This window comes from Myotis myotis, unplaced genomic scaffold (genome assembly GCF_014108235.1).
Source record: "Myotis myotis isolate mMyoMyo1 unplaced genomic scaffold, mMyoMyo1.p scaffold_m19_p_1, whole genome shotgun sequence".
NCBI classification, from domain to species: Eukaryota; Metazoa; Chordata; class Mammalia; order Chiroptera; family Vespertilionidae; genus Myotis; species Myotis myotis.
Genome location: NW_023416313.1, coordinates 69,088,248 through 69,104,771, shown reverse-complemented (window position 1 = coordinate 69,104,771; position 16,524 = coordinate 69,088,248). Strand labels below are relative to the sequence as shown.

The 16,524-nt window shown below is 35.7% G+C and overlaps 1 protein-coding gene across 1 annotated transcript in view; it reads right to left on the bottom strand.

Moving 5' to 3' along the window:
• The window catches only part of LOC118671732 (microsomal triglyceride transfer protein), a 57,019-nt gene that overhangs the window by 17,071 nt on the left and 23,424 nt on the right, over positions 1 to 16,524 (bottom strand). Inside the window, exons 6-13 of the mRNA XM_036340459.1 lie at positions 16,278 to 16,394; positions 15,844 to 15,983; positions 13,781 to 13,931; positions 11,168 to 11,325; positions 7,293 to 7,461; positions 6,159 to 6,266; positions 3,014 to 3,226; positions 837 to 1,048 (exon numbers count right to left, since the gene is read on the bottom strand). Coding sequence (XP_036196352.1) covers positions 837 to 1,048; positions 3,014 to 3,226; positions 6,159 to 6,266; positions 7,293 to 7,461; positions 11,168 to 11,325; positions 13,781 to 13,931; positions 15,844 to 15,983; positions 16,278 to 16,394 — 1,268 coding nt within the window. The remainder of the gene's footprint in view (positions 1 to 836; positions 1,049 to 3,013; positions 3,227 to 6,158; positions 6,267 to 7,292; positions 7,462 to 11,167; positions 11,326 to 13,780; positions 13,932 to 15,843; positions 15,984 to 16,277; positions 16,395 to 16,524) is intronic.

Genomic DNA, 16,524 nt, shown 5'->3' with positions numbered 1-16,524 from the left:
TTTCTCTCTTCTACTCACTCCCCGTTTCTATTCCTTCATCCTTCTTAGTTCTTGTTTTTCCTTCAATCTTTTGTTGCCTTTTTATTTGTTTCCATTTCTCCTTATTTTCCTCCCTCGCATTGTCTGTTTTCCTTTTCAACTGGTAATGCTCAGATTTGATTGTTCCTGGGGGGAGTGCTCTGCATATAACTCAGTGGAAATGGGAATTCCTTTTCTGGCCCTCTGTTTCAGGGAAGAGGTGTAGAGAGTCTCAGGGACGCCACTTTGAAGAGGGATATCCGTGAATGAAGAAGAGGCTTGGGAACCAGCAGGAAGATGAAGCCAGTAAGAGTAACTGGGAGCAACAAAGTCTGTTGGTCCCATTTTTCATCCCTTGAGTGGTCCTTAAACTGTTGGCCATGCCTAAGGTTTTAAATTTAAATGGTAAATTCTTTTGACCTGTGATATGAGGCTTCAAAAATTTCTAACATTTGGAAAGTTAAGATGACAGACCATTTTGTGAGAACTTAACATTCTTTTGTAGTACTATTTACAAAAAGAGTCCTATTAAAAATATAGTTGGATTCTAGAACATGACTCACATTTGGTCACATTATGTTTATCAGACTGAGCAGGAGACCTAGAGTAAAAATCATACCTGGAATTCTAAATCATAGTGCTAAAGTGAAGTTGCTTTATTTGACCCACTAAATAGTTCTCTTATGGGAAGTTTGGCAAACGCTTTCATTGTGTAACACAACCCAGCCTAGTGACCACACCGGTATTGTTATCCACATGTGTACCACACAATACACAGCTAAGCCTGAAAAAGCAGAGGCAGGTGCACTGTGTCATACCTGGCAGGCATTTCGAAACGTAGGATGTCTTGAACAGTGGACAGCATGTATTTATTCATTTCTTTGGGAAGCTCCCCAATAGAGAGCAGGATGTTTTTTACTTCCATGTAGGATGGATTGTTATTTAAAATGATAGCAGCTGCGGTGGTGCGCACGGTCTTTTCATGAACTTTGCGATTCTGATGGTATATCCTGTTCAAAGTCTTCTTCACCTGTTCATCATAAGATGTTCAAATTTATTAGTGCACATCTAGGCCTTTAAAATTGACATTGCAGCAGACATAGTTAGTGCTCTTAAAATACACATTCCTACATTTCCCAGGTTCCTTTGCTACTAGGTAGGGGCCAAAGTTCTGCTAACAGGTCATAAACAGAATCACTTAGGCTGAGGCACTCAAGAGCTGGTACACCATCTCCATCTCTTTTGTTTCACTATTGTAGTGAACTTTGGGCCACAATTTCCTTTACCTACATTAGACATAGCATGAATGAGAAACACATTTTTGATAAGCTGAGATTTTTTTTTTCAGAGAGGAAGGGGGTTGGGGGGAGAGAGAGAGAGAGAAAGCTAGATGGATTGGCTGCCTACCGCACAAGCTCCGATCAGGAATTGAACCTGCAACCTGGGTATTGAACCCACCACCTTCTGGTGTACAGGACGACACTCCCATCAACTGAGCCACTGGCCAGGGCAAGCTGAGATTTCGAGGCTCATTTGTAATTACAGCAGATCATGATGTTACCTAACTAATATAGATTTTTTTAAAGATACTACCACCATGTGGCAATGGGGCTCAGGGGAGAGATGGTTACATGAACCGATATTTCCTTACAATGAAGTACCTAAGAATCTTCCTTTCTCCTTTTTAAAAATTACACTGTAATAATCTTTCTTTTTAGAACAATTTTAGGTTCATAGCAAACTTAAGCTGAAAGTACAGATAGTTCCTATATACTCTTGCTCCTCATCTGCACCCCCCCCCCGCGCCCCCCCCCCCCCGCCCCATCCCACACAACCTCTCCCTCTATTCTATACCACAGTGGTCATTTGTTGCATTTGATGAACCTATATTGACACATCATTATCACTGAAAGTCCATTAGTTTCATTAGGGGACTTAAAAAACAAAAACATTAACACCAAAGAAAATTTGCCAAGGTATTTACATTCTGTAGCAACAAATAATTCTGCTGGTTACAAGTGCTGCCTAATCTTACACTGTGTGTGGTATTCTGTACTAGGCATTTATAAATATTTCTTTCAATGTCATTTACTATCTCTCCCACATGTTGGCCTTGTTTTGGGGTATATAGGAAGTTAAGTGACTCACTTAAGCACAAACAACTAGGAATGGACAAAGCCAGATTTTATATGTAGGTCTGTATGTCTCAAAAGGCCCTGACCTTAACCATCACATTTTTGCAAAAAAAAAAAAAAAGTGACACAAAACCAATGGAAAGATGTTTATATGAAAATTGGGAACATCATTCTCAACAGGCAGTTTAGCTTGGGGTTTATAAACATTCTCTGCCTTAATAAAAGTTTAATTTAGATAGCTGCCTGAAAATGTAGTTGTAGACACCAATACTTAAGGCAAGATATTTCAGTGTCAAAAAATCTAACAGCATCTTAAAATTTAGAGAAATAAAGGTATTTCTGAAAATACTTTCTTTTTCTTTTTATAATTACTCACTTGGCGACATGCTTTTTTATCAATTTCCAAAGAGAAAGGGAGAGAGGGAGAGAGACAGGGAGAGAGAAACATCAATGTGAGAGAGAAACATAGATCAGTTGCATCCCATATGTGCCCCAATCAGGGATCGAACCCACAACCTAGGTATGTGCTCTGACTGGGAATTGAACCCACAACTTTTTGGAGCAAGGAGATGACACTCCCACCAACTGATATGCGGTCAGGGCAATACTTTGTGTTTTTTTTTAAGTAAAAGAATATGCTTTAATATTTATGCTTCAGGATATAGGACATTTTTCTATTCAAAAGGTGAGGCTGCTTCAGCATAGCCTTAAATCCAATTTAAGAGGTATTTCTAAACACGAAAGAGAAATTGGTAGTTTGGGGAAAAAATAGGATGACTTCAAAGGCATCTGCATTTGACTCATATTTAGACATGCCCTTTTCCTTTTGTGACTTTTCCCAACATTCTTGGAGACTTTACCTCATCCGTTATGAAAGGGACATCATATCTCTGGAGAGTGGTGGTAGCCAGGTGGCTGATGGGCCCTTCTCCTGTCTCCGCATACTTGAGAAGGATCGGGATGCCTTCTGGGAGCAGGGCATTCTTCAGAGCCAGCAGGTACATCATGATGTCCTCTTTTTTCTCTGGTTTTTCCAGTCCTCCTAGGATTAATTTCTTGGCTTCTACCACTCCCTAAAAAATCACATATTGTCTCAGACATATGCATGGCCATACATTAAACAAGGCTTGGGCATGACTGGCTTCACTCTTAGGCCCAAGAAAACAACTTGAGTTTTAGAAAATTTTGCATTGGTTTCATGACTGAGGCGCACAGTGAAAATGAACAAGTAAAGCTTGACAAAGGTGCTCTGGGGTCTTTTCTTTACATGTATTCGTTAACATATTTTTAGGAAGCCATGAGTATAATAGTGGACATATTACCTTTTGAACATATTCTGAATGTACAAAGTCATTTAAGAGATTCCCTTAATTATTCATAAAACTGCCTACTCATTGAATTTTTGAAGCAACAATTAGATGGTGCCTAAGAGGTAATAGTTTTCTTACGTAAAAACTTTGGTGAAAATATTTACTACTTGACTGTAGGTCTTTTCTAAATGTTTAAAAAGTGCTTGTTTCCACTTTACTTCATATTTACTAATGCTGCCATACAGTTACAAAATATTTCTCAAGTGCCTCTTACTTGGCATGTACTTTGCTAGGTACTTTTCAAATATGTTCTTTAAGCAGAGAATTCCTTTTTTCCTGGCCTAGAAATATAGGAATTGAGTACAAGTTAATAATTTAATGCAAAACCAAAATAGGGACCTCTGGGTTTATCTTTGCTACTATGTATGTTTTAGGGCTTCAGTTTCATCATTAAAATAAAGATTCCTAAGACCTAATCATCTATAGGATTTGTAAACTCTGAAATTGGGCTGTAGGCACATGCAAAAACAAACACACATGCACAAACCAGGGTGAGGGCAGGAGGTGAGGGGTTAGAGGAGACATAAAAGGTCTCTGACTACAAGGAAAGATACTATATTTTCTCTATGCCGATTACCTATGCCAGCTATCAGACTGATAAAAACACACTAAAAAATTTGACAACATACTTTGTTATTGAGGTTGTGGGGAAATAGGTATTAACATACATTGCTGCAAGAAGCATAAAATGATATGACTCTTATAGAGGATAATTTGGCAAAAGCTAACAAATCTGCATTTTGATCCTGAAGCTACAGTTCCAACAATAAGAAAAAGAAATGTACCTAAGATTATTCATTTTAGCATTATTTGTAATAACAAAAGAGTGGAAACCACCTAACAACCACACATAAGAGACGCTGCATAAACTGTGCTACATCAACACAATGGAGTGCTAGACAGTTGTAAAAAAACAAAGAGGAAGATCTCTCTAAACCAGCACGGGGTGATTTTCAGGACATACAGTTAGTGAAAAAAAATAAGGTAGGAGAAAGTGTATACAGAGCGCTATATTTGTGCAAGAAAAAGTAAATGATGATGTGTGTGTACATCTGCTTACTGTTGCACAGAGAAACACAGGAAGGAGGAACCAAAAACTAATACTACTACTTATGTAGAGAAGTTGGTAAGCATGGGTAGAAGAGAATGAGACATATATATTTTGTGCTCCAGCTCCACCAAATTTCTTACTGTTCCCAAGTATACCAGGCACATTTTGACTTTGGGCCTTTTCATACATAGCTGTTTTTTTCCCCCTAGAATATCCGTTATTCTATACTACCATCTCTTCACTACATAGCTCTTCTTGACTAAGCTCAAATATTAATTACTTTTTGGTGAAACCTTCCCCAGCAGCCCAAACAGAATAGTTTGTTCCATCTTCTGTATTCTTACAGCACTCTTTTTATATTTCAATATTATTGTATTTATCTGTTTGTGTTTGATAAACAAACTAGTTATCTGAAGATAGTAGAACATTCTATGTGTCTTTACATTAAGGGACTAGCATCATACCTAGCACAGAGTAAATGCTCATCAAATACTACTGGATGGATGTTTTTATATGTGAGTTTTGTCTTTAGACAAGATATTTGATATATTATTGCTGAAGTATATAATCTACTCAAATAATTGTGGATATATAATAAGAAGTCACAGTTCTTTAATATCATAAAAATTATACAAATTTGATTTGTCAGATCTTAATAAGATACTCAAACATTTTCAATACCATTTTCTGTGATCTTTTCAAAACTTATTTACATTCTAGTTATGAGTTGTCTCTTTTGGAACTATTTTGTTTTAAGAATGTTCTCTTTCTATTGTTTTTATAGCAAGTACTCAGTAAGCAAAATAGTATGGTGATGTCTTTTGAAGATAGAGGAAAAATGCTGACTGGAACCTAACTAATCTAATAAATGTAGACAGAAAAAAAGACTATGTTTTTATGTATTCAGCATCTTTAATCTGTTTATAGATTAAATAGAAAGATGGGCTAAGTTGGATAATAATCCATTTGGATTTTCCATACTTAGCTATGCTTACAAAGTGAGTGTTTTATTTTAATGAGAAAGACATTAAAATTGATAGTCCACTCAGGCAAGTAGAGAAGCTTTGAGAAAATGAAATTAAAAATAAAATGTAAAGTCCTCAGTAAATAAAGGAAATAATTTCCACCATCAAAACTCAAAACCGCAAACCATAATTACTGCTCTAGAGAGAGCCCTAGAGTCTAATATTTTTCTAATAACTAGAACTAAACCCTACATATTGTTCAAAACTGAGTACACAGTGGGCACGTAATAAATACATATTGATGGGGGATTAATAAATGATTCACTTTTTAGCAAAGTATTTATTGAACTTTATCTATGTACTAAATACCATTTTAAGCAACTGGCATTGAAAAAAAGGAAGATCCAATTCTGCATGGAGCTTACATTTCAGTGGGAGACAATAAACACAATAAATAACTGAACTGTAAAGTGTGTCAGATGGCAATAATGGCTATGCAAACAGAGAAAGTAGAGTAGGGTAGAGGGGATTAGGAGTAGCAGTGGTGGGCAGCATGTGAGTGTTAAATAGGATGGTCTGGAGCTGCCTAGGTAACACATGAGATGGGATTCACACTTACTTTGAGTTTGCAGCCATCGCTCTGACACAGCTTCCTGACGAGGGCCCCGATGGTGATCATAACACTTTCTCTGATGTCATTGCTCGCAAAGGAACCTTTGAACTTACTCTATTAGCCAAAAAGGGATAAAATAAGTTATCAAACTGTTTAAACATTTCCAAGGGATATTTTTTTTTTGGTTAAGAAATTAAGTAACCAGCGCCTGAGGAAATTATGTTCCTAGATTGCAAACTCCCCTTTCCAGATATTCTTAACGTTGGTCTACGAACCCAGTGATGGCGAACCTATGACACGCGTGTCAGAGGTGACACGCAAACTCATTTTTTTGGTTGATTTTTCTTTGTTAAATACCATTTAAATATATAAAATAAATATCAAAAATATAAGTCTTTGTTTTACTATGGTTGCAAAGATCAAAAAATTTCTATATGTGACACGCCACCAGAGTTAAGTTAGGGTTTTTCAAAATGCTGACACGCTGAGCTCAAAAGGTTCGCCATCACTGCCTAGAAGTTTATGGATTGGATTCACTGATTCAGTGAACAAAAACAAACAAACAAAGGCCTGTAAAATTTTATGCATGGGTGGAAAGGAGCTTCGTTACTTTTATCAGATTCTTAAATGGACCCATTTTCCCAAAAGATTATGAACTGTTCGATTAGATCATAAGTGCGTAAATGTACTTAAGAAAAAAAAATCTTGGGCCCAAGAGAAGTCTAGCTTTTATTTCCAATGTAAATTGTTTAATATCAGAAGACTGGTATCTCTTCAACATACTGTGTATTAAATACCATGGAGAGCTTTGAAGTCAAAACAAATATTTTAAAATAAATTTTTGAATTAACCAAGGCTTCTCCCCTCTGAAATTTTGTATTATATGATTGGTAAACACAGTCCTGAAATTTCTGTAAAGTATACTTTGTTATTTAGAGGAATTGCAAAGAAGATACTACGAGATAATTTACTATAGAGTTAATAATGAATAAAAATAGTTCAATAGAATTTGAATATGAATAATCAGAAGGCTCTTGTTCTGCCTTCATTCTGATGCACACAACTTTTAATTACTGCTTCGATTGCTGAGAGCTTTTTAGTGGTGAGAGCCTTCACTTTCCCAGTGTCCATCTGACTTACAATGAGGGCTCTCAGGAGTTCTTCGTCGGGATGGGAGGCAAATCCACAGGCATAGAGAAACCTCTCCTGAAGGATAACGTTACTGCTACTTTTGAAATCCAAAAAGTCCAAAATCGCATCTAATGAGTCTGGGGTCTGAGCCGAGGTGACAGCATCCACCAGCTGCGGTCTATAGAAAAAGGCATCGTTACGGGTGTCAATGTTTAGGGGGCTCACGGAACTGTTTAAAATCGCTACCATTTACAGACTCTCCATTGGTTTGAATTTCCTAAAGAAGGGAACATTTTTTTATTTGTTTGTTTTGTTTTTTGCAGGGGCTTTTTTTGCATTTTTAAAATTTTTTATTTTAAAGAAAATCGATTTAAAATATAATAATGTTACATGCAATAAACATTAACATTTCAAGAAAAATGATTTTGAAAATAATACTGCATACAATAAAAATTAATATTTCAAGAAAAAAGGATTTTAGGTATAATAATATTATCAAAACTGTACTCACATAGTATAATATCACAAAAATTGTAGGCAATATTTAAAATCTGCAAATAACAGGATTACTTCTATTGTATTCTAAAATATTTTTTTTCTCTGGCTCTATTTTGGTTCATCAGTTTATGTTGTTCATTATATTCCACAAATGAGTGAGATCATGTGATATCGCTATCTTTCTCTGACTGGCTTATTTTGCTTAGCATAATGCTGAACAAAAGAATAACTGCCTCAAAAAGACCACCCACATTTTATTTTAAACCTCTCTTTTAACTGCCCCCTCTCTCTCATTCAATGTATACTCAGAAAATACAAACAACCAATTTTAGTATTTTAATCTAAGCCAAATATAATTTGGAGATTTGTAAATAAAAAGTATATAAATAAAATTATAAATTCATTTCAAATTCTTTTCTATATTAGTAATACATAAAATCCCCCCAAATTGATTATTTCTCTAATTAGCTTTGTAAATATAGTCATTCCCCAATTGCCTACTTTAACTAGGGTAGTATTATTTAACAGAAAGCTGGGAGAGTCTTTTAGCTTTAATTTATATCCAAGGGAGAAAGCTTTCCTCAATTTAAAAAAAAAAAAAAAAGCCCCATGATATAGTTCAGCCACAAGACTATGTGTGAGCAGAACAAAAGTCCTATGGGAAAGTTCTAGTACATTTTCCACCATCAAGAATCTTTGGTTTGCTGAGTCTGGGATGATAAAATTCCAGAAGCTTGTCATACTAACATAGTATGTGTGTAAATATTTTATTCCACATCCATATAAACACACCATACATGGTTCACTGTTTTCTATTTTTAAAAAAGACTTACTTGTACTATGTAATTTTGAACCCAACAAAAACCCAGTGAATGAAACAGAGAGTGAGAGAGAGATACTTATCAAGTGTCTATTATACTGGCACTGCACTAGAAATTTTAGGTATGTAACCTCTCTTTGCTTTAATATCTTCATCTGTAACACAGGGTTAAAAATAGTAGTCACTTTAGGATTGTTGGAAGGATTAAATTACATCATCTATGTAAAACACTTAGAATAATGCTTGGCACATTATAAATGCTATATAAATACATGATCTTATTAATATGATCGCCTCACTGAACATCTCTGTCAATTCAATACTAATATCCCCCTCGTAGATAAGGAAACAGACTCAGAGATAATCAAGTCATTTGTTCAAGGTCCCACAGCTGATAAAAGTATAGTTCGTACTGGAACTCAGGTTTTCCTGACTCTGGAGTTCAGGGAAAAAAACAAAATTCTCTTCTTCTTGGGTTATTGAGTCCTTTGAACTGTCTATTATTGCTCTCTGTGTATGTGTAACTTGGCCAATTTCCACTTTTGATTATGTTAATGGATAGTTTTAATTATATCGCTGTTTCCCAAAGTGATTTCCATGCAACACTAGTCCTACAAAATGCTTTAAGAAAAGCTATTTTCAAGGTCATGTGAGCTTAGGAAATGTTTAAGGAAACTTACACCTAAACTTACCAGATTAAAGATGTTACAAATGTCTGTAGCAAAGAAAACTATTTGACTTGGTTTCACCCAGTATTCAACTTAGTTACTCACAGAATCCTTTCCTCTTGGCAAACTTGCTAATATTCTGTAAATTACAAGATCCATACAATAGACACTTTGGGAAATCTTACATTCCACTACCCTGCCTTTCACTATCTTACAAAACATAAACAAAATTATTCTCTGTATTTTACAGATGTTGAAAGTGAGGCTTAGAGAGCCTAAATGTAAATGACTTGCTTGAAGATTATACACTGTTGGAAGTTGAATTTAAAACCAGGTCTGCCGAAACCGGTTTGGCTCAGTGGATAGAGCGTCGGCCTGCGGACTGAAGGGTCCCAGGTTCGATTCCGGTCAGGGGCATGTACCTGGGTTGCGGGCATATCCCCAGTAGGAGATGTGCAGGAGGCAGCTGATCGATGTTTCTCTCTCATCGATGTTTCTAACTCTCTATCTCTCTCCCTTCCTCTCTGTAAAAAATCAATAAAATATATTTTAAAAAAAAATAAAAATAAAAAAAATAAAACCAGGTCTTCTGATTGCAGTTCAACCTCATGCCTTTCTACTATCTTATGCTACATGCATGTTACATATGATATGGTATGATATTGTGTAAATAAGCTGATTTAGAAAGTACATTATGAAGTCATCCAAATTATTGTTGCCTTAAGATTTTTAGGCTACAAATAAGGTTAAAGTTTAGTTTAATCCCTATTATAAATTAGAGCTAATTTTGCACTTTCCTTGTTAGTATTTTTATCTTTGATCTAAAGAGAAATCATCCTGCCAATATATTTTAAAGTTCTATAATGACAACAGAGTCTGAAAATTTATGATTTTGTACATCTTTTAACTTCTGCTTTAAATATTTATTTTTGAAGGGAGCCACCAACTTGTGTGGTTAGTTATACGAAATTCCTATAATTTTTTTTAATGTCCTCAAGGCAAGTGAATAACATATACATTCAAGAATAAACAGACTTCTCAGGAAAAAAAACTAAATTCTCTTCTTCTTGAGTAATTAAGTCCTTTCAATTCAGTGTCTACTACTGCTCTGTGTGTTTTTAACTTGGCCAATTTCTACTTTTGATTATGTTAATAGCCAGTTTTCAATGTTTGTCAAATTAGTTGAGCCATGTTCTATATCATCAATTAGGACAAGTAATATCATATAGCTGAATTTGTATTTACAGAAAAATTTACTTAACTACCAAAAATGCTCATATTTATAGACCATGTAAATTTGAGAATTAAGTCAACTCTCTCAATTATGCATGTGTAATGAATCACTCTTGCATCAAATATCCAAATTATGTACATATTTCTTTTGTTTAGATTCTTTTAGCTATTTACCTCAGTTCTCACTATTCCATATAAAGCATGGCTTTGATTGAGCTGATCACTGGATTTTAAATAAAAGCACATTTTTCTGTGGGAAAATTCATACTTTTTTGTTTTTATAACGAACTCTGAAATCTTTTCAAGTGCCCATGAGTAGCTCCGAGAACAAAATTTCAAAAACAGTGAGGCGGTATGGGTAGCATGGCGTTATGATGAAGTCCTTCCCTATATCTTTGTACTAATCTAGACCTGATTTACTCATGCACACTAAAAAAATAGTCCATTCTGAGTCACTGCTGAAAACTTGTTATTGCATTTCTGGTTAAGTCAGCATTAGATGACTGCACTGTGTCATAACTGTTCGAAGAAAATGCAAAACAACAAAATAACTGATTTGGAGGTGGGGCAGTTGGTTAAAAAGAGGTGTTTCCTGCTTAATAAAAAAAATACAACCCAGGATTGCTTTCCTACAGACAACCTCACACAGTGTTCCGGGAACTTACAGAATTTCCTTGTTTTCAGTCTTTAGGATCTGGAGGATCTCTTCTTTCTTCGCAGTCCTGAGGTGCTGAATAAAGGCCAGGAAGTTTCTGACGGCTTCAGCCTTGGAGAGGTTGTCAGGCTGTAGGTGTTTTCTGATGGACTGCCAGTGCTCCGAGAGCTGCAAGACAGGGCTGCAGGCTCATCCCCCATTCATAATTTAGAACATCCACATTTACAAGCGATATCCTCCCCAGAAATAAATTTTTCCTTGTAACTGACAAGCAAAAGAGCATTTGGTATCTTGCCTCAATGTACCTGATTGCCCCCTGCCCACTCCTGCGACCCTCAGAGGCAAGTAGAGGGGGCTGCTACCCTTGTGTATGATTCTTCTGTAGGAGGACTGTTTTTGTCTATTAGTAGTTAGCTCAAAGGACCTTCGGCTTCCAGGCCTATAGGTCATTCCATTGTTATAACCAGGGAATTATATCTGAGGCCAGGCTTTGACTTCCATAGTGAAACTGTGCAGAATTTTCATTATGTTGGAATATGTTGGAGGGCAAAACATTTAGAACTGTGAAGGTTTCTTATATACTGGGAGCTCACTGAAAATCCATTTTTTTATAATAATTTGAGCTCTCTATTCTCTATTTTATTGTTTGCATGAAATGCTATGTTTTACTATTGCTAAGGTCTGGGCTGTGTTCATTACTCATATCTATGGTAAGTACAACAGCATTTACATAAAGGTAATTCTCACATACACTATTATTGTGCTACTGTGGTTTTAAGAATAGTAAATAGTTCTATTTAATGATATAATGTGACTCTGAAATAGGCTAAAGAACTTATTTTTCATAGTTTACCACTTTCCTCTTAGTTGTAAAGAATGTGTGAAATCCCATTAGTGACCTTTAACTCTAATTCTGGGATAATCAGCATGCTACCAGTTTCTAAATTATTCATTCCTTCTAATAAGCAATAGACATAATTTTCTCTTTTTCAAATCCCTTTGGTTATCTAATCTTAAGAGGATATTGCAAAGAAAAATTCCAGCTATACTTAGCTAAACATTTACTGGGTCATTCCTGAGAGCAGAGAGCATATCAATATGAAGTTCAGATTTGTTTTTCTTTAAAGGGTTGTAATGGTGACATTATACTGAAGTTGAAAAAGCAAATTCCTTAAAGACATAAATCCTTCCTATAATAATGAAGAAATAGTTATAAAAAAATCTTAGATGGTTCATAATATTTGATAACTATGGGGGAGAAACTAATAGTTCCATAAGAAAAGCTGATTGGTTTCATTAGTCACTTTCCTAAATAATTTTTATTTCATATGACATTAGAAAATTACGCTGGAACATTACATGATATATGGAAGAAAAACAAAAGAAAAAAACAAAGTTTGAGATGGTGATTTTCTGTTTTATTTTGTTTTCTCTTAATTCAGCTTTGGTATATTTGAGAAACTATAAGGAATTAGTGCCTTGTACTTAAAGCAAATTATCGTATTAGTTCTTGATGATTCTACTTTACTGAACACTAATAATATCCCAGGGAAGTGTATATTCTCGTACCTATGAACAGAGCATGAAGCCAAGGGTTTGCTCTCCTGACAACAGATTAAATGTTAGGAAGTACAGGACCCTAAAGTCATTTCTGTGGCCATACATCACAACAAATTCGTGCAATAAATGAAATTTCTCTTTGTTGGATTACAAATGTTACAAGATGATCTACCCTTTGCCTTGGGGATGTGCTATTTCATCCTGGCTGTAATTTTAGGGGAGGTTGGAGTGTGGTAAAGAAGCATTCCTTCATTTAGACAAAGGGCTAGGTATTCTTTATTTTGTCCTCACAGCAATACTGAGAACACTGAGCTTGCTCAGTAATACATTTCACCTGTGGACATATTGTTACTAAGTGGAAGAACTTTCAGGATTCAGATGCCTGTCCATGCTCTTGATACCATATGTTTCCTCCTAACTTCAGTAGGCCATTATTTCCCCTGAATTTCTTAAAAGGTGTTACTTTTAGGAAACTGTCATTAAGTCATAACATTTTTTTTATTTCAGACTAGAGGCCCGGTGCATGAAATTCGTGCACTCTAGTGGGGGGGGGGGTGGGCCTCAGCCCAGCCTGCACCCTCTCGCAGTCCAGGAGCCCTCAGGGGATGTCTGACTGCCAAGGGAGTGGGCCTAAGCCAGCAGTCGACATCCTCAGTGTTGCTACGGAGGTGGGAGAATCTCCCACCACCGCCACTGCGCTCGCCAGCTGTGAGCCCAGCTTCTGGCTGAGCAGCCCTCCCCCTGTGGGAGTGCACCGACCACCAGCGGGCAGCTCCCGCGTTGAGCATCTGCCCACTGGTGGTCAACACACATCATAGTGACTGGTTGTTCTGCCGTTTGGTCAATTTGCATATTAGCCTTTTATTATATAGGATGGGTTGATAATTATTTGTTAATTATTGTTATGCATCAACTTAGATACATACTATTAGGCTACTGTCATTATAATTCTGTAGTGGCTGGTAGTCCTTTATAAACTTACTTCACAAAATTAGAGAGAAAAGTAAAATAGAATTCTAAGCCATGATTATTCCCATATTTGGCTGTAACTGTTCACACTTACAGAAGGACATCCTTTACACTCGCTCTGGAACACCTGCCCCTCAATGGGAAGGGCCTTGTACTTTGAATCAACTTCTTTAATTATGGCTGCTATGTGCTTTCCAGACATTAGTCTTGGGCCTGCTTCAGTGGTCTTCAGCTCTAATTTCTGCCTGAATAACCAAGGAAGATAAATATCACATCAGCAGAATTCTTTTGAGTGAACAAGCTACTAATTGCCATTTTTGGGGCACACAAGATACTAATTTATTCAAGTTGTGTTAAGGCCATGTCTTTTAAACTGCGATGTCTCCAATGGTAACACAAACCTCAAGATAATTATGAAATCCTTCTTAAGTAATAATTTTATTCAAAGATTGAAAATTTAAGGGTGAATTTTCAAAATATAATGACAAGAGAATACAGAGAAGAAAGTTTGCATGGATGCTTAACAAGATATGCAATGTCACCTCTTTCGAATTTGGCCTACCTTTCTGAAAATGGTATCTTTAAGACAACCACATGTCACTTAATAACTAAGACAATTTGGAAATCTTTATTTTACAAAAATGGCCTTGATAATATTCTTGTCTAATATGAACCTCTCTCCCAGCAAGAGGTAGAGTATACATCTCTCTCCTTGAGTCTGGGCAGGGTCTCTGACTGTCCCAATAATAGATAGTAGAAGTGACACTACATGAATACTAAAGCTAAGTCGTAAAAGGGAATTCAGCTTTCGTCTGGCATGCTAGCAGCACGTGCACCTTTGTAGACTTAATTGCCACGTGAGGAGTCTGGCTCCCTGAGGCTGCCATGTTGAGAAGCCGCATGGAGATAAAGAGAGATGCATAAGGAGCCTCAGTAGTTTGTGTCTTTCCAGTCCAGATACCAGGGAGGTGAGAGAGCAACCTCTGAAAAGATCTGGTCAGTGACTACCTGCAACTACGTAACAGACACCAAGCAAGGCATTCCTAGTGGGTACAGCAAGCCCCAGACTTAGAAAGAATGATAACATGAATGCTTCTTCTTACACCACTAAATTTGGAGTGGTTCGTTATAGAGCAGTGATGGCGAACCTTTTGAGCTCGGTGTGTCAGCATTTTGAAAAACCCTAACTTAACTCTGGTGCCGTTTCACATATAGAAATTTTTTGATCTTTGCAACCATAGTAAAACAAAGATTTATATTTTTGATATTTATTTTATATATTTTAATGCCATTTAACAAAGAAAAATCAACCAAAAAAATGAGTTCGCGTGTCACCTCTGACACGCGTGTCATAGGTTCGCCATCACTGTTATAGAGCAATGAAGACCTTAAAGACCTGACTAGTAATTAAAAATATTATTTTCTATGAAAACAATAGTAGAATACAAAATTCTATTCCAGATGAGACTTCAATAACATTTCAGAAATTTTAGGCACCTCCTCCAAGATTTTGCATCCATTCATCTCTGACATGACAGCTACTTTAGAGGAAATAGTTGTGAAACAATGTCATAAAATATAATACATTTAATGCTAAAATAATGTTCTTCTAAATTAAAATCTGAAAATAACACATACTATTAGATTTGAAATTCTAATTCTTAAGCCTGTGAGACCTATTCTGACCAAAGAACTTTTCTCAAATTGGAATAACAAGCTTGAATATGTAAGTACTATAAATCATATAAAAATTGTCACATCACTTTACTATGAATCGTTTTATATGTTTCTTAACAACAGTAACAAAAGAAAAATCTCAAGGAGAGAACATGCAAATGCCACCACCTTTTTAATACTAACACTGAAAACATTTGACAGAGAAATTAGAAAATAAACTAGAATAAATCAGATTGCCTTTTTAAAATTTAAATTATATTTATTAAACAATTAATTTTTAAGGAAATTGTATTTTAAAATAATATTTAATACATGTGATACTTATTGTAGGTAATGTGAAAAATAAAATATGTGCAAGATATAAATTGCTGTTTTCAAGGAGCTCAGTCAAAATGAGGAAGCACTGTAATACTTAAAAACCAAGTATAATAATCTATGAAAGAGGAATAAAGAAAATTTTAAATTTCAGCATTGTCTTACTTTGATACTATTTTGCCTGTAATGCTGCGTAGGAAATTCAGCCCAAAAGCATGTGTCTCTTCTGCAAGCACAGCTATAACAAAGCTGTCTTCTATCTTATAGGTAGTGACAGATGTGGCTTTCGAAGTGACACCCAAGACCTAAAAAGGTAAATATTTGTAGTTGTGACATTTAATTAGCTTTTAATCTTTGAATTAGGTCAAATACCAAACTATCTTTTAATCATCAAAGGAGCTTCCCCTTCACACCTCCCCAATCATTCAAACCTATAACACATTAAAATAAACCTGTTTATTTTATAATATGTAAAATTATACCCTACTAAAAATTAGAAATGTTCCCAAATTACATCATTAACTTATCTTCTATTATTTCAAATTCAACTCTACAAAATGTAATTATTTAGATGCTTCAAAAAAGTGTATCAATCATACCTGATTTATAGCTGTAAATCCAGACCTTTCTATTTTGCATGAATCCAAGGCCTTAATTTTGATCACTTTGTCTTGATGACCCTGGTAGGTCACTTTACAATCCCCAGAGATATCTACCTAAAAATAAAGATACAGTGTTTAGGATTTTCACATGGACCATTTGAATTCCAGAGGGAATTGGCTTGAAAATTGGGGTTCCTAATATGTGATGGGGGGTTGCCTTTTTGTCCAGGCTGACAAGTTAGGA